Source organism: Cyprinodon tularosa, unplaced genomic scaffold, assembly GCF_016077235.1.
Source record: "Cyprinodon tularosa strain WSP-4 unplaced genomic scaffold, ASM1607723v1 ctg559, whole genome shotgun sequence".
Classification (NCBI taxonomy): domain Eukaryota; kingdom Metazoa; phylum Chordata; class Actinopteri; order Cyprinodontiformes; family Cyprinodontidae; genus Cyprinodon; species Cyprinodon tularosa.
The window spans coordinates 117,346-136,614 of record NW_024039295.1 but is presented as its reverse complement, the minus strand read 5'-3'; the positions used below and the strand labels follow the sequence as shown (position 1 = coordinate 136,614).

The 19,269-nt window shown below is 38.9% G+C and overlaps 1 protein-coding gene across 2 annotated transcripts; it reads left to right on the top strand.

Annotated features, from left to right (window-relative positions):
• Positions 1-874: 874 nt before the first annotated feature.
• On the top strand, positions 875-16,968 carry tlcd3bb (TLC domain containing 3Bb). Of its 2 annotated transcripts, XM_038305439.1 has the most exons (8): positions 875-1,282; positions 3,626-3,658; positions 4,005-4,208; positions 5,940-6,023; positions 6,207-6,432; positions 6,600-6,695; positions 12,943-13,052; positions 14,733-16,968. In XM_038305439.1, exons 3-8 carry the CDS (start codon positions 4,084-4,086, stop codon positions 14,998-15,000), a joined length of 909 nt encoding a protein of 302 aa, XP_038161367.1. In that variant the 5' UTR covers positions 875-1,282; positions 3,626-3,658; positions 4,005-4,083; the 3' UTR covers positions 15,001-16,968. The 2 variants fall into 2 exon arrangements, with proteins under 2 accessions (XP_038161367.1, XP_038161364.1); XM_038305436.1 differs by lacking the exon at positions 3,626-3,658.
• Positions 16,969-19,269: the final 2,301 nt, after the last annotated feature.

Genomic DNA, 19,269 nt, shown 5'->3' with positions numbered 1-19,269 from the left:
GTTTAGTTGATTTCAAAATGGAAATAAAACACAAATGCAGATATAGTTGTCCACTTGAATTGAGCCTCACCCACAGACGGCCACTCTGGGTCTCTGAGCAAGACCCTTAACCCCACACTGCTCCCCTGGTGCCGCACAATGGCAGCCCACCGCTCACCAAGGGGATGGGTTAAATACAGAGTTTAATTTCTCCATTTTCTGACATGCTTAAACCCAAGTGGGGTTGCAAGGGGTGCTGTCTATGGGCGAGAGGTGGGGTACACCCTGGACAGGCCGCCAATCCATCGCAGGGCAACACAGAGACAAACAGGACAAACAACGCACACACTCACACCTAAGGAGAATTTAGAGAAGGCAATTAACCTAACAGGTTTGTTTTTGGATGGTGGGAGGAAGCTAGAGGACCCAAGTGGGGGAACATGCAAACTCCATGCAGAAAGACCCTGGGGCTGGGAATCGAACCCACAATCTTCTTGCTGCAAGGCAGCTGTGCTACCCACTGAGCAGCCAATGTGAGATCAATAAAGTTCAATTATTATTATTATTATATAGAACAGTTAAAGAGGCCATTATGAGGTGGTTCTTGGTAACTTTGGAGGAGCTGCAGAGGCCTGCAGCTCATGTGAAACTGTTCAAAGAACTATTCTGCAAATGTATATTTGCTGTTTTTAAATGCTAATAACAGGATTATAGTATCCCAAATATAATGCCTGATTAAATCCTCTGCAAACAGGTGTAGGATATTTTTCAAAGCAAAAATAGAAGATTAAAGCAGTAACATACAGAATTCGTTCTATATTGTGTATCTCTATAAAACGGATTTAAAATATGCAGAGATGTGATTTATGCACGTTTCTCTGCTGGGAAGTGGCTGGCGCAGCGTTGTTGAGTCAACGCTGCATCTGAGAGGCTGAGGCAGCGGCAGCATCATCTCTGATGTGGCGAGACAGAGGAGGGATGACATAGCGACAGCATCCGTTAACCATAACCCTGCATCTTCCAACTGAAGTCTGTTGCATTTGATTCCTTTAGACAACCTGATCCCACCGGGTTCGCATGCTGGTTGCCAACAGGCACGAGCGAGCTAACCTCGCGGAGATTTTCCATCCAACTTGCTGCTGCTAGCTCGCCGCCCCTCCGTCTCCAAACCCTCCTAACATTCAGCGACCACATCAAAAAAACATGCGGAGCATCGAGGCCGAGACCCCAGGGATATCTTTAAACGCTTCCCGTAGGACACGACCTTCGGCTGGACGCTGACTGGACTCTGCGGAGCCGCTGTGTAATTGTTTCATATTTATTCAGAACATGCTCAAACTCTTTGGGTTAAGCTAAGGTTAGCCGTTATTGGCTTAACTGCGGCAGCTGTGTGCTACATACAAACAAGGAAACAACATTTAAACGCAAGAATGTTGCTTATATAAAATAGCCGCAAATATTGAAAGGAGTGAATTTGTTTTCAGGGTGAAAAAAAAGTGTTCACATTAATTTGTTCAAAGCAACCTTAGCTAACCGCTAGCTAACCGCTAGTGTTCGTAGCATCGTCATTGTTAGCAGGTGATTCAACAGCTCAGGCAGTCGGTCTTTTTAATAAAAACGACACAACTCGCTTGAATTTGAAGCAAACTGCTCATGCTAAATTTTAGTTACCATCTACTTTTACTAACAGTAAAATCACGCTGTTATTTATTTAAATACTTTGAATGATGACTTGTTCATATCCTCGCGCGTGTTAGCATCACTAGCTGGTCAATTAGCTAGAAATAAGAACACAATGCGTAGTTAAGTAAGTGTAACTCCATGTCAGCTATTGTCTTTGTTCTGTCTTATATGTCTGTTTAATTTAGGAGATTTTTACTAAAATCAAAATATTTTATCATAGCTGATAACGTTGGACTGACATTTACGTGTGAGCGTTTTTGTTTTGTAACGAAGCTTCACTTCTCAGACAGGCAGCACTGCCTGATGTTTTTCCTTTAGGAATAACAAGTACTAGCTGTCCCATACTATGTCAATATTTTCGACAGCTTAAAAAAGGCGCATTGCGCATTTTTGCTAAGGGAATTGTACTTGTTTTTCTAATGAGCCAATGAGTGCAGAGCATGCAAACTTTAAAACCCACATATTTGTAATTTAAATAGGAATCTAGTAATACTCTATCTATAGGTTGGATGATGCAGGTGGATCCAGAATGTAATATTAAATATATGTCACTGAGGCCTAACTCTAAGCTCAGACTAATGGTATCTGACTTGTTTTAAGTTGTTTAATCTTAAAGGTACATCTCATTGTGTAGGTTTGGGGTAATATTAATAACATATGGGGGGAAAAATTGATGCATTCTAAGTATTAAAGTAATCCATACCTGCTGGAATACTTGCATACATCGACACTATTACCTTGTTAGAAGCCTCTTGGCATTTGCAGCTCACCCGCATGCATTTTGTAGACATCAGCACCTTTTGGACATAATTCTGAGAGGATATTTTGCAAAACGACACACAATGCTGATGCATTCATTTTGAAAATACTCATCATTTAGACTTGGTCTGTCAGTTTCTTCTCCAGAAGGTGTTTGGGTCTTCCATTCATTTTTTTTTCTTTCCGGTTTCTGGGTTGTTTCCCATCTTTCTTGTCTACTACATTTTTATCTAATGAGATAGTTTGTGCAGATAGAGGCTAAAATAGATGTTCTGTGTAGGTTTATTGTTCTGTATGTGTTTGTTTTTTCTTTAACATGATCCAAGTTTCGATAAACCTCCAGCTCCATTGTCTGATTTTAAATTACATTATAGAGCCTTGCAACTCATAGTTATGGACTACGTTTTTCCTGATATTTTAGGTTTAATAATGTGTTTTTGCAGTGCCCAGAGTCAACTATAGTAAGCTCCAATATTTGAACCTAAAGAGCAAATGATGTACTTTTCAACCTGTATTAGTTAGGGTTTGGATTATTTTTTCTCTTAATTAGTTGTTCTTGTTTTTCTGACAAACTTGGCAGCGTGACTGGGATGCTTTACAACTTCCCTGGTCAGGTTTCGGTGTGAGTTGATGCTAACCTCAAACTGCAGAGATTTATTTATTTATTTTTGTTATGAAAGATTTCCTTAAGAAAATATGCTCAGAGCCATTTGTTGCTCCATCACGTATTTACTGTAATATTAGCTTCCCGTTATGTGTTAAGGCTAATGTTTTCCCAAGCAGGTTATCTAATCAGGACAAAATTTGAAAATGGGCATATAGACAGAGAGGATAATTCTTGGCAGAGAGCTTTATCAGTGTGCTTTTGTTTTTTATTCTCCAGATACAGATTATTCATATTGTAAAAACACTGTACAGTGCAATACTCAATTTCTTTTATTTTCCTATCTGTTATTTTTAAACACTTTTCTAAGGTGCACATTGTGTGACCACTTCTACTATAACCTTTTGCTGCTGGAAACACCACAATTTCCTCATTGTGGGACTATAAAGGGATTTTCTATTTGGATTGTGCTTGATCTAGATCGCTGTGATACTTCGACACGGCTGGAGCCAGTGAAGTATCTTCATTTACAAACACATGTATGATGCGGCAGGGTGTGACCCTGGAGACGAATAAAATGCTTCTTTAACTGTTATTCAGGGCTGCAGACGTCCGGACGAAGCAAGCCCGATGGTAAAGAACTACCACTGTATAACCTGAACCATTTCTTTGGTCTGAATAAGATTGAAATTTATTTTAAATCTGTTGTCATGTTTATATAGTCATTTAATACATAAACATAAAGTATTTGTTCCGAGTTATCTCAGTTTAGGAAGGAATAGGAGATATGAAGCTTAAAGATGTAAACCCAGAGCTTTCCTTTGCAACGTACAGTCAATGCACAGCTACATATGTTGGACAGTGATAGCATGTTCTATTTTCTTATCTCTATAAGCGCAGCCTATGGGTACACTCTGGAGTTTTCTAGTTCGATCAGTGTTATTGCTCATTCTCTTTGCTTTGCTTTGTCTTTTTTCAGAGAGGACAGAGAGCGACAGATCTCAAGGACCAGATTTTCTGCTGAACTTCTTGCCTCCTAAGACAGATCGTCAGGGACCATGCTGACCATCTTGGCTGCTGGCTCTGTGTTCTTTCCAGGCCTTTTCCTTCTGTCCAAACAATGCCTGAAGTCCATTCCGGCTCTGAGATGGAGCGAAGGGGATGCGGTCATTGTATCAGCCAGGTCAGAATTACTCAAGACCTTTTGACTTGTTGTTCCTGAATATACAGTATTTGTTTCGATAACACTTAAATTATCTGACACTTTTTTAAAATAATTTTATTTACATTCCCTTGCTCTGGTTTTGAATATTTTATCAAATAGATAATAAAGTAGTCCTAACCTTATATTTTACATCCATAATCCTTCTTATATTGCTTCAAATTCATGTTTAATAATTTTTAGGAAAAAGGATCATTTTTGTGTCGTACATTAGCAACATTAGCGGTTTAGCATGGTTTGTTTACCACTGTTTGCTGATCTACTACACAGAAGGTTAAAAAGTAACATGAGCAGCAAAACTTAAGGACGGCCACCAGATGAGTTCCTAGAGTTCCTAATTGTTCGAATCAAACCTTTTTGTCAAACAGATATAAACATTTGAATTTAATGAGAGGGTACCAAAATCACACCATGTTAAGAGTGCCCCCTTGTGGGCTTTGCTGGTTTGAACAAAGAGCTTTTAAAAAGAAATAAAACAAGCCCCTTTCACTTTCCAGACTGTTTAAATGGTTTAACTGATGCCCAACACCAACACAGAAGTTGTTTTCTGAGTGATGACGTCTTATAATAAAGTAGTCCCTCTGTGTGAACTTTTAATCTCCGTGAAAGTACAGCTGTTCTCTGAAGGCGTCAGGGGATTGTTTAAGTACATCCCTATAATGAAGACAGAGAACCATGCAACCCAGGTGAAGGAGAAAATTAATCAAAAGAACCTCTGACAGGGCTACAATAACTGGTAGAGCAGCAGGAATCCGAAGCTTAGGTTGGAAAATCTATCGACAGGACAGTGGTACACTCAGCAAATCTGATATTTATAGAAGAGGAAAAAGGAGAAAGAAAGCCATACAATTAGTTTTTATTTTATTTTTTTTATGTGGCTCATGTCTCTTTGGTAAACAAAATAAGGTTTGGTGACAGAAGAACGAGATCGAAATGAAACTTGATGCGGTACATAATTTTAAACTCACCATCTTAATTGTGCTGCAGAACTTCCCAGTAGTCTTATCAAACAGCTGTGTATTGTAATGTAAAAGGATTAGGAGAGGCTCTCATCTATTATTTAGTAGCTATTTCAACAAGATGATTTAATGGGATGAGAACTATTCCACTGGGTGTGGTTTTGTTCTCTGGATGTCATTGACCTGATGCTGATTTGCTTTTTGAAAAAAGTTTCATTCTCAGAAATAGGTGATTACCCTCTCATTTAAAATTTAAATAAGGAAATTGTGTGAAATGTTGACTTTTTAAAATTTTAATTCATAAAATCATCATAAAATTTTATATATATATATATATATATAATTTCTTTCTTTTATTAAATTAACAACTGTCTGTCCCAATATAGAATGTCTGTCATTTGTTTCTTATGTCTTCAGGAATGTCAGGATACACTCAGCCTTGATTATTAAATGCTTTTACAACATTTTATGTCAAAGGGTAATGGAGATTTTGTGGAATCAGGTATACTTGTATAAGAGGGCTGAGGAAAAGTAGACATTTTGATTGTAATATTTGCAGACCACATACCTGAAAGGAACCTGTGATTTAAAAAGTGACAAGATTTTAAAAAGTATTACATTTAAAATGATTTATTAAAGTGTTTGGTTATGACATGAAAAAAAGAGAAAATGGCTTTAGTTGATGATGCAGTCTATACTTTATTAATGATTGTCTTGCTGTTCGATCACACAGGTTGGTATCATCCATTCAGGCTGTTATGGCTTCTTCAGCTGGTTACATCATTGCGTCTTCCTGTGAGGACATTATTGAGGACCAGTAAGTGGTATAGCTGCTTTATTTAGCCAGCCATTCTAATTTCATCAATAAAAAATAGTAAGCTGGACTAATTTGTATTATTTGCTCTGAACTGTAATAGTATGGTTCTAGCTTTTGGTCTATCATGACCTTAAATGATTTGCTGCCTTTATTAAAATCCTTTATCTCCTCCTTTTTGCACAGGCACTGGCTGACAAGCACCTACATCATGTTTGCTGTCCCCTACTTTGTGTACGACATCTATGCCATGTTTATGTGCTACTGGTACAAGCTGCGGGTCAAAGGACACGAAGAGGCGTCGGCAGCCCCCCAACACATGAGATCAGCAGTGAGGAGCTACTTGCGCCGAGAGTTCCTCATGGTGCTGCACCATGTTGTCATGGTCACCGTCTGCTTCCCCGTGTCTGTGGTAACTTACGTTTTGCTCTTCTTGTTGTGCTGAAATGTGGAAGGAAATGTAGCTGCTGATGGTTATAGAAAGGGACAGTCACCTAATTTCCTTCACTGTAGTTACTGTGGAATATTTTTAGAGAAAGAAATTAAATTTATTTTGAATTTTTTTTTTGTTTATTCCAGTTTTGGAGACAAGGAAAGGGAGACTATTTCCAGGGCATAATGTTCATGGCTGAGCTCAGCACTCCATCCGTCTGCTTAGGGAAAATCCTGATCCAGGTAAGTGTTGAGGCGCCTTTCATTTTCGCATGTGCATGTCTCCGACTAAACATATTAATTTACCCTTTTTTAAAATTTCTTTTCCTTATTAATTTATTGGAGAGAGTATATTTCCGGTCATCCCCAGTATGCAGCTTGTTCACTCCAGTAGGCCTCTGTCAGATGATAAAATGTAAAATATCCCTCTTTAATTGCTGACAGTGTGCTTGGATAAACATTGTATGATTTGCAACACAACTGCATCTATTCAGGTTAGTTTTTTGTGTCTGCATTGCTTTTAATGTATGTTAGGAGATTAGCTCAAACCTGGTAACTGTTTGCCTCAGAGGATTAGACCTAGGCTTTCACAACATGTCCTAGGTGCCTTCAGACCACACTTAACAAGACACATAAATTTGTCTTTTTCTTTGTTTTATTGCACTGCAGATATTTGACCATTCAGAGATTTTATAACTGCTTTCATTTGGTTCTTTTCAGGTTTTGATTTGGAGTTTAGGAAGCAAGTCTTTGGGTGATGGGGGGAGAAAACGCAACAATAACCAATGTGAATTAGATCGAATAAAATAGCTTCAGGCTCTGAATAAAACAAAAAATGGTAGTTAAATATCATGTTCTTTATTTTTTCTTTAACTTGTATTTAGACTAAAGAGAGACTTTCTTCAGTTACATCCTTCGAATTCTTTCATGCATCAAATGACTTTCCCATTTGAGGGTCTGTGTATATATTTATATAAATATATATGTGTGTATGTGTGACCTTTGGATCAAAGCAAAATCAACATCCATCAGGCTTTTGAGAAAATGAAAAACCAGGTGATTAATATTTTGGGCAGAAAATGTGTTCATGTACTTAAAGAAATTTATAACTTTGACAACTTTAATTTTGATTGGGTATTACTTAGTTTTAGATGTTTTAAAGATTGAGCTTTTAAAGGAAAATTCCGGTTTTTAACACTTTTAGCCCATTTTCTGTAGTGTGCAGGATGAAATCGAATGATCGACACCAATATTTTGACGATTGGTCCTGTCTCTGCTATTTGGCTCATGCAGAATCCCCCCCTGGCTGCTTCAGAATGGCTTCCATAGTGCATGTCCGATAATGTCCTTAAAACAACCTTAAACATTCTTTTTTTTAAATATGCTACTCACTGGGTCGTCAGCGCTGTTCAATGGCGTTCCAAAAAAAGTTTCGTGAAGAAAAACCGTTCCTGTCTTGTTTTATTTAGCATTTTGTAAATCCCAGAACTATTTTTTCCGATACATCACAACCGCTTATAAACTTCCGCTTCCCGTTCGAATCTGAAGCGTTGCACACTCCAGACCACTAGTTGGCGACGGTATCCTCTACCGTCAAACTCAAAGCCCAATATGTCCTCCTCAAGAATCCACCTTTCGTATTCCATTTTCAGAGTTTTTTAAAGTGTTTAACAGAGACGTTAGCACCTCGACGTCGGAGTACACAGAGTGGAGCAGAAACACTTGGGCCTTGCGAAAAGACTACAACTAAGCGTAAACAGGCCCCCTTTCCGTTTCCGGTGGCGGAGGGATATTGACTATTCCAACTAGGGCTGCAACAACGAATCGATAAAATCGATAAAAATCGACTTTTAAAAGCGTTGGCAACGAATTTAATCATCGATTAGTTGTGTCGCGCGATTAATGCGTCATCCGCCGCCGCCGTCATCCCGGGTAAGAAAAAAAATATGGCGGAGCGAGTCAGCGCCGCAGTTGCAGTGTTGCCAACTCAGCGACTTTTCAGACCCCTCCAGCGACTATTTTTTTTAAAAAGCGACTAGCGACAAATCTGGCGACTTTTTACGGTGTCACTGGCGGCTTTTGGAGACTCTTACGTGAAAGCTTGTATCGTTCCTCCAGCGGCAGCTGCTGCCGTGGGGCGCCTCCCCCATCCCAACGCCTTTCTCCCTCTCCCACAGAATCCCTCTCAGCGCTGCAGTCCGAGCCGCAGGATTTTAGTGAGGAGTTTACCCTCAGCGTCCAGACTGCAAATGAAGCGTGCATGCCCCGGGATTGACGGCGCAAATTGATCACAATAATTAAAATAGCCTGCGCTTTGTAAAGTGAAAAAACTCGTAACATGCAACTTTTGTAAAAACAAATGAACATGGCACGGAAGCACCACTGTTATGACGCAGCACCTGAAAAGAAAACACGTTGGAGTCTTCAATGGCAGTGAAGATAGCTGATCAGCAGGATGTGTAACCATGTTTGTTTCATTTTAAAGTGGGGAAACGTAAGTTAGTTTCTCAGGTAGCTCATCTGATGCTTTCCTTACCGTGTTAGTAGGTTACAGACAGTGATAAGGTTGGCTACTTATTTTACTTTTAATTTCATTTGAATTAGCTTAAGCAGCGTTTATATTTTCTTTATAAATAAATAAATTTGCAAATTATGAGGGCAAGGCTTTTAAAGTTTAAATCTTCTCGCAAAGATAAAGTAAAGAAGATCCTGCAATTTATGGAAGTAAAGCAGAATAAAATCCAGCAAGATCAGTAATATGTCAATTAATTATCTGCCACATTCCTATGTAAATTGGAGTCTTTGGAGGATGTGTTTTTTTTAACACCCCTAGTTCTCTCATTTTTATTCCAAATACAATTTATAATTTGAATCACAGGGCTATTTTTATCTCTATGGTTCAGTATTTTCTCAAGTAGCAACTTTAACTGCTATACTTTCCTGTCTTAAAAGGCAGAACTCTTCTAGTCTAAAAAAACCTCATTTGTTGAAATGGGGGGACCTATTGTTTGAACCCCTTAGGGGCTTTAAAAAACAAAAATGCCTGTCTCTTTTTGCGCTTTATGAAACAAAGTACCCTATATTTTGTGGATGTACAGCTACATTTCTCATGTAAGTTTGCGTAGTTTTAACACAAACATTTATTTTTTATATTGCACCAGTACAGTTAATGAGCAACCTGTACTTGTGTGCTTGTTTGTTCTGTCTAAAATGTTTATTTTGGAATAAAGAGGTTAATATAAAAAAAATATTTTGTGTCCGATTCATCGATTAATCGAAAAAATAATCGGCCGATTCATCGATTTTCAAAATAATCGTTAGTTGCAGCCCTAATTCCAACAGAACTCAATGGGATTTACAAAATGCTAAATAAAACACTACAGGAAAGTTTTTTCTTTACGAAACTTTTTTTGGAACGTCATTGAACAGCGCTGACGACCCGGTGAGTAGCATATTTAAAAAAAAGAACGTTTAAGGTTGTTTTAAGGACATTATCGGACATGCACTATGGAAGCCATTCTGAAGCAGCCAGGGGGGGATTCTGCATGAGCCAAATAGCAGAGACAGGACCAATTGTCAAAATTTTGGTGTCTATCATTCGATTTCATCCTGGACACTACAGAAAATGTAGCCTGGGTGCCAGTCCAAACTTAGTCCCGCCCACAAGGTTTGAGTTCGGGGAAGTTCGGTCTGGCTCTGCTCCATAGTAGCGCGAGTATTAAAGCCCACTGTCAGGCGATCCAATCCAATTGTCAGGGCGGGCTTTATACGATGATGGACAGATGATCAAGAGTAACGTTATCAACCACGTGACCAAAGCGCGCTTGGGTGACAACAATAATGGCTGCCGCTGGAGAGTTTGGGTGAGTAGATTCTGCTATTAGGTCTGTTCTAGAAGATATCGACAGCAAATTAATTTTAAAAGAGGAACAGAGAAACGCGATCAAGTCTCATCTTCTTATTCTAGGCGTGAAACTGCACGCTTTGATTTTTGTGGACAACAACTATGCCTCGCTTAAGATACGTCACGCACTCCGTTGCTCTTATTGGTTGTAGGTCTATCCAATTGAGTACAGAGGCATTTTTTTCCTGGTTCGTTCAAAACACGCCCCATAATCACAGCTCTATGGAGCAGTATCAGACTCATATTCTGACTAGAATTGAGTCGGACTATGTCAGGCTACAGAAAATGGGCTTAAAGTGTTAAAAACCGGAATTTTCCTTTAAGATGCTCTGACCTTGTTAGTCCTCAGATTGGTAAGTTAGGTAACTTGTAGCCTATCTGGCAACAATTGTAAGGTACCGTTTTAGAAAAAGACCCTCTTTAGGTCAAACAGCTGTTCTGTGCAAGCCATTATTCTATACACTCACCGGCCACTTTATTAGGTACCCCATGCTAGTGACGGGTTGGACCCCCTTTTGCCTTCAGAACTGCCTCGATTCTTCGTGGCATAGATTCAACAAGGTGCTGGAAGCATTCCTCAGGGAGTTTGGTCCATATTGACATGATGGCATCACACAGTCGCCGCAGATTTGTCGGCTGCACATCCATGATGTGAATCTCGCGTTCCACCACATCCCAAAGATGCTCTATTGGATTGAGATCTGGTGACTGTGGAGGCCATTTGAGTACAGTGAACTCATTGTCATGTTCAGGAAACCAGTCTGAGATGATTCCAGCTTTATGACATGGCGCATTATCCTGCTGAAAGTAGCCATCAGAAGTTGGGTACATTGTGGTCATAAAGGGATGGACATGGTCAGCAACAATACTCAGGTAGGCTGTGGCGTTGCAACGATGCTCAATTGGTACCAAGGGGCCCAAAGAGTGCCAAGAAAATATTCCCCACACCATGACACCACCACCACCAGCCTGAACCGTTGATACAAGGCAGGATGAATCCATGCTTTCATGTTGTAGACGCCAAATTCTGACCCTACCATCCGAATGTCGCAGCAGAAATCGTGACTCATCAGACGGGGCAACGTTTTTCCAATCTTCTATTGTCCAATTTTGATGAGCTTGTGCAAATTGTAGCCTCAGTTTTCTGTTCTTAGCTGAAAGGAGTGGCACCCTGTGTGGTCTTCTGCTGCTGTAGCCCATCTGCCTCAAAGTTCGACGTACTGTACTGTGCGTTCAGAGATGCTCTTCTGACCACCTTGGTTGTAACGGGTGGTTATTTGAGTCACTGTTGCCCTTCTATCAGCTCGAACCAGTCTGGCCATTCTCCTCTGACCTCTGGCATCAACAAGGCATTTCCACCCACAGAACTGCCGCTCACTGGATGTTTTTTCTTTTTCGGACCATTCTCTGTAAATCCTAGAGATGGTTGTGCGTGAAAATCCCAGTAGATCAGCAGTTTCTGAAATACTCAGACCAGCCCTTCTGGCACCAACAATCATGCCACGTTCAAAGTCACTCAAATCACCTTTCTTCCCCATACTGATGCTCGGTTTGAACTGCAGGAGATTGTCTTGACCATGTCTACATGTCTAAATGCACTGAGTTGCCGCCATGTGATTGGCTGCTTAGAAATTAAGTGTTAACAAGCAGTTGGACAGGTGTACCTAATAAAGTGTCCGGTGAGTGTATAAAATAAAGAAACAAGACATTAACGGTTCGACTAAACTAACTTTGTACATTTCTACCTGAAACGTTGAGGCAGCGGACATCACTGTTATTCTATATACCCAACAGGACTATGCTTTACAAAATCTGATTTTGTTTATTTTTATTTTATTCTCTTTGAAAAAATAAAACATGTCGTGTAATCTGATTTGAAAATATATTGATATTTTCAAATAGATCAGAGTCTCTCTTTAAACATTAAATCAGCAGTTTGCCACCTGTTTTTTTTTTATTTTTTTTTATCAAATGTTCCACAGCAGCACCTGAAAATAACTAACTTCTGGGTCAGTTTAAACCTGGGATTGGTTCTTTCAAGGGAACCACATCCCACTGACACACTTCTATTATAAAACCATTCAAAAAACACTAAACAGAACTAAGGTATTGTACCCTAAAAAAAAAAATAATTTGACAAATTAAAAACCTTAAAAAACCCAAATGAATTTAGCCATAAATTTAGTCCTACAATCCTGATGGCATAACTTTTCAGTTTAGTGGCATATTTGTAAGATGAATATCTGCAGTTGTAAAACCATTGTGGTCCTCAAGCAGTGCAAAAGCAAAACAAAGAAAGATATCAGCTTTTAAGAGCCTGCAGTTCTTATTGGTCTGAAAACACCTACATTTAGCCAAATTAGGATGAAATTAGTTATGAAAACTCTGCCTGCATCCTTTAGAAAGCAAACATTTGACCAGAAATATATATCATCCCTGTGGTCTCCTGTCATCCCTCAATCAATCAGAGCATTTAGCATCAAATCTAACAGTGTTAGAATGGCCTTTTATAACTTGAAGAATATTAACATTGTTGGCTTGTACCTCTTGCGTTTCCTTTTCTCCCTCTCTTTTTTTCACTCTCAGTACAAACAGCAACACACTCTGCTGCACAAAGTGAATGGGGCTCTTATGCTGGTCACTTTTTTCATCTTTCGGGTCCTCCTCTTCCCTTACCTCTACTACGTCTATGGAAGGTACGTCTTTTCTTTCCATCTCCGTTCAGCTGTTTGAGCTGGGGGTCACTAACCTGCACAGAATGAATCAGAAAGGCACTTAGACTCATTATGGGTCAGAATGTCATTCATTTTTAATGATTTATTTAAAAGTGTCTTTTGTTTGGGGTAGAAGAGTTGTACCACATTTGCTTTTGAAAACCAAATTGGATGCAACACATTGGAATATTGATATATTTTAATACACATTTAAAATTGTATATTAAACCACAAATACGTACAGATACAGAAGTTATGTTTTTATCAGTTTCACCTTTGGCTACCTTAACCGTCTTTCTGTAGATGTAGAAAAGCTTTGGTTTTGACTTTGGCTGCATATTTCATCCCTTTTCTTATCAAACTCTTAATAAAAAGTGTTTGATAAAATGATTTTATTAAAGTTACAAATTTCTGTCACAGTTGAGATGCACGTTCCTGGTTGTGATCCTCCTGGAACAGCTTCTCTGTGTCATCCATGAGGAAAACAGGCAATTGGAAACTCAGCCATATATCAGTATCACAGGCTGCAACTGACCCACAGAACCATAATAAGTTAATAAAAATATCTAATTTTAACTTTTTGGATTTTTTTCCCCCATCATTAAGATTAAGCATCTGGATGTGGAATTTGAAGTTTCAGGGATTTATCTTCCTGACCAACATCCTTTCATTTTGGTCAGAGGTATGCAACTTGGCGCATTGCGCATTTTGGGTTAACCAACATGGCGATGAAGCCATGGGTTTGTATTTGGTAAAGCAAATCAAGCTTCAGGAATTTTGAGACGTTGCTTACATGTGAGGAAACAAGTCGGCATTAATAAACTCTATTTTTCTCTAAAAATAGAGCTGGTTTAACTTCCTGTTAGCCAGAATTATGCACTGAAGGCCAGAGAAAGTGGTTATTAAGATGTTAGAAAATGTGATTATATATGGGTCAGCTCTGAGGGTTCAGCATGGAAAGGTCTGGAATTTGATTTTATCTTTTTAAAATTTGGTAAGAAATTGAAATAAAATGTTGGAGTTTTAAGACTTTGTGTTTCATTGTGTTATATAGAGGATAAATATATGAATTTCTGGAGGAAATAAAAAGAGGATTTTTTAAAATTACTTTTTTAGATTGACATTTAGTTTAGTTTATCCCACAACAACTGGGTTTTTTTTGTTTGTTTTTAGCATTTTTTTCTTCTAATTTTTAATATTTTTTTAGCTCCCATTACTTCCCCCTGTAAAGCACACCCAAGGGTCTCAGAGATAAACCTTGTCGAATAAAAGACCAATCCAGATTTTTTCAGATAGTACAGATTTAGTGAAAGAAGGATCCAGAACTTGAGGGAAATTCAGCTTTCAGCACTGTTGTTTCTAGACTTGGAGTAAAAGTAGATTCAATTATAAAATCCACCTCTGCCAATGATTTGAACTCTAATAACAATAATGTCACATAAAAACTTCAGGGAACGTTTAGAAACTTCAATTTAGAAAAGTAAAAAAGCCACAACAAATGAAAAGTTGCACATCTATTTATTGTTTTAAAATGGCTTGAAAGCCAGAAGTGATTGACATTCATGGCCATGACGAGTTCAGGGAACTCCACTTCTGACAGCATCAGATAGAATAAAGCTCAGACTAAATGTTCCTTTTTCCGTTTCTTCTGTTTTGATGCAGGTATGCATCCATCCCCTTCCTCATGGTTCCCTTCACAGTACCTTGGCACTGTAACCTTGGCGCTGCCCTGCTAATGGCACCCCAGCTCTACTGGTTCTCCCTCATCTGCAGGGGCGCCCTGCGATTATTCACCGGCACCTCCCGCTCCCAGAGGCCGCGCCCGCCCACAGCCGATACCAAGGAGCACCCGACGGACGGCAACGCTCTGCCGCAGCCCGCTAACGGCTACAGCACGCGCTCCACAGAGCCCGAGCTGACCACTCACTGAGAGGGGCCACGCTGGGGGGAGGGAAGGGGGGGAGAAGAGGGAAGGAAGGCGAATGTACCAATGAGTATGTAACGGGAACGAAGGCAAAGAGTAAGACTTACAAGTTGAGATCATGACCTCAAATCACGCTGAAGTGTTTGGAGCCAGCAGACAAGTAAAGGGATTCATGGCCGAACCTTCAAGTACTTCAGCTTGGTTGTTTGTAGGAACCAAATGGAGCTTTAGGGCACTCAGTATTTAAGATGTCATCAGGCACTGTGACTGACAGGAACCTGCACTGACCAGAGAGGAACTTTAGCAAGCGTAGGTGGCCAATTCCCCTCATGTAGATCAAACACAGTCCTCGCTGCCTCGTATTACAGGAAGAGGAGGAAAATAGGAATGTATTATATTGTATGTTAGTATGTTTGCTGTAGATGAAAGGCCTGATTCAGTTTAGTAATGAAGAAGACCTTCAGAGAAAAAAAAAAAAAAAGGTAAAAAAATAAAAATAACTCAGCTAAGCAGTATTTTGACTTGTTAGTGTTTATCTGTATCCTCTATGTAGACACTGTCACTCTAACAAAATGTAACCGACCTGCAGACTGACTCATCTTTAGGAGGGAGATACTGTCATTATACTGTATTCTGCTGCCTTACCCCCTTTCCCAACTCTTCTAGGTTACTTTGCATTTTTTAGTTTAGAATGTGAGATGGAACAAAAGGCTTTCGTCAGACAGCAAAATGTGACGGTTGTACATAGCAGATGTAAAATTGTCTTTTCCATGTCAGTATTGTTTGGTTTTATTTTGACTAATTGGGTCTGCTGTGATGGGAAAATGGAATAGGAGTTCTGCTCAGAAAAAAAAAATTACTATGAAATAGAAAATATGAGTCATAAAATGATTATCATTATGTAAATTATACTAGTTCAACAATTCAGGAAATGTTAGAATAATAAAAGTGGAGTAGTTTAGTTGGAGTTGGGCCCCAAATTTAAGTCCTTCTTTCGTGGTTTTTTTATCTTTAGCCTCAATTTATCACAATCTGAGTATTAATCTTTATTCCATTTGACCCATAACAGGCCCATTGACATGTTTGCATCAGTTATTATACAGTTTTCTCTATCAATAACCATCAAGCAGTTGGGTTTACAGCTTAATCTACACAAACTTCCCTAGAAAGGTTTTAGCTGTGCTTCTTGTTTCAGTGTAGTTTTAATGTCATTCCGTTCACTGGTATCACCTTCTCTAAATACACACCCCCACCTTCTCTTTTGTTTAAAATGTCTGGTGCTGATGTGGATCTTAAATTATCCGTTTGCTTTGCAGGACTATTTCACAAATGGATTCACAATGTTTCAGTTTTTATTTTTGTCAGGAGGCTTTACATGGTTTGTTTGAAGGGAAATGAGCGGAGAGTTGCCTTACAGGAAGCACTCCCTCATGACTGACTTGCTGCACATTTTGTCCTTATTTCTGTTTTAGCTGTTTTTTTAAATTTATTTTAAGTTTTAGATTTAGCGGGGGAAAAAGCCCCAATCAGTGAGCCACTGGTTCCATGAACCACCTATGAACAAACTGGCTTGTTCTAATAGATGTTGCTTTAATGCAACTGCAGTTTCCTGTGATGTAGGTCTAAATAAATAATAATTAAAAAAGGAAAATTGAAAAACTAAATCAGAGACCATAAGGACAGGATAGCGTGTGCCCAAGCATTTGGACACGTGTAGGCATGTCGAACACTGAATATCCATTCCCTCGTTCTGTGGATCCATGAGGTACTGCTTCTTGACAATACTGGAACATTTCAACTGCTGTACTGTATATTCCACAAATGCTTGTTATTTATTTGTAAGTAATTATTTATTTATTTATTTGGTTTGTGGATTTGAATGCATATTTATGCATACATATACTCTATGCTTCTAAGCCTTAGGTGAAGGCTGTATTGTTACTCAGACTAGCTAAATATACTTCGCTGTCCTGATTCTGTCTTGAGTGGTTTCTTCTTTCCTTTTTGTTTTTTTGCAGTTTTGGTGTTCCTTAGAATAATTAATCTCTACTAAGGTACTGAAATGTTCATCAGTGTGAAATTGGCTCAACTAGTAGGGGGAGCTAAAGTTTGAGTAATTTAACATACTGTATATATAACTTTAGCGCCCTCACAAATTAACTTTTAGTTTGAACTTTTATTTATTAGTATCACTATATTGTTTTAGATCATCAACGTTGATACCGAGATTATCTGAAAAAAGGTGGTCTATCCAAACAAACCTGAATCTATGTGAAAGAACCCAAACGATCTTAAATCATGGATTAACTTTGATGTACAGCTTATTTAACCAGAGAGAAATTTTGTTGGATTAAATTGCTTCTCTTTTCTTCGTAAGAGGGTAAGGCAGTGGTTCTCAAACTTTTTCTGTCATTCCCCACTTTGGACAAGGGGGGATTTTCAAGCCCCGCCTGTCCCCATCGCCCCAACACAATGCTTATGAAATATGCAACAATCTTAAAATGTTCCAATTTTATTGAAGTAACAAGTAGTATCTAAATACAAACTATCTACATCAAATAACAGCAAGCTCAAAAATAAAGAAAACAAAAATGCAGCTGTGTCAAAATTTGTATTAAGCTCAAAGATAGAAAAAATTAAAGTGCCACTCTGCAATCTGTTAAAAAAAGAAAAGAAGTGAAATCCATCTGGCAAGACAGGTCTATTTATCCCTGCATTAGTGGCTGCAATTAGCCTGTTTCGCATTGCACAGTTTCTCAAAACGGAGTTGCAGGCTTGATACTACCACTCTCAGGTCATGCTCAATGTTCAGCTGAGATCTGTATTTTGTTTTCAGTGAAGCAACAGCTGAAAAGCCCATCTCACAGAGATATGATGTGGCAAAGGGAAGAAGAATGCACACAGCTCTCTGCCCGATGAGTGGATACTCCCTCTCCACTCCAAACCAGAATTCACTATGAGTCTGAGCATTAAACCTGAGCCTCAGGGTGGAGTCAGACATCATGTCAATAAACTGGTCCTCCTCAGCAGACCTAAAATCAGCAGGTGCTGCAGACAGAATAGAAAAAAATAGACTTACTTTATTTTTCAATGCATAATAAACACAAAGAAATCAGTTTGACAACAATCCATTCCAGCTAGTAGCATACAACAGAAATAAATTAATGTATAATATATGAGTATAATATTCAATAAAATGTCAAAATACCAACCTGCTGCATTGAATGGATCCATAATAACCCAGGCATACTGAGCACTGTTGTTTGGGAATTATTTTTGAAACAATCCACTCAGGGAAGAGAGGTGCTGCTTAATACATGGGATCACTGTGGTGGCTCCAATAAGATAAAAATTGGATAAGATAAAATATTTCAAATTCAGTTATTTATGATCAACCTGCGCCGTCAATCCCGGCGCATGTGCGCTTTATTTGCAGTCTGCATGCTGTGTCTCTGACTGCAGCGCTGAGAGGGACTTCTGTGATAGCGGGGGAGAACGGGGTGGGGACAGAGGAGGCGCCCCACGGCAGCACCTGCCGCTGGAGGACAAGAAAAGGAACGATACGTGCTTTCACGTAAGAGTCTCCAAAAGTCCCTCGATTTGTCGCTAGTCGCTTTTTTGATAAAGAGTCGCTGGAGGGGTCTGAAATATAGCGACAAAGTCGCTGAGTTGGCAACACTGGGGCGCGAAAGTTTATTCCGTTACAAATAATATGCCGACGTCACGTCAATCATTATTTTGGCACTTCAGTTCCAGGTGAAATTTTTCTCATATCTAATGTTCTTTTAATTAGACTGCATGTAGACTAGTAATGATTACTTTGTGGGTTTGATTGGTCTAAAAAGCGGCAACATACAGCTATAAGGACAGTTTGCTCTCACACGTTCTACATTTATAGTCACACACACACACACACCGGAACTTGGCGCGCCCCACCTGTCACGTCTCAATTCCCCACCAGTGGGTCGCGCCACACACTTTGAGAACCGCGGGGGTAAGGTAAGGTTTTTTATGTTAACAGATTTTTTATTTTAGCTTAGTTTAATATAGGAAAAAGTTTCAGAATTTGGACTTTAATCCATTAATTCTAACTTTATTCTCCAAATTCTGACTTTAATTCTCAGAATTAGACTTTTTTTTTGGTAGAATTTTGACACTACTCAATTCACACTTTTTTTCTCAGAATTCTAAGATTAAAGTCAGAATGAACTATAATAAAAAAAAAAGTAAAGTTTTTAAAATCTTTTTTTTTTTCAGTGTTCCTAATCATTTTCT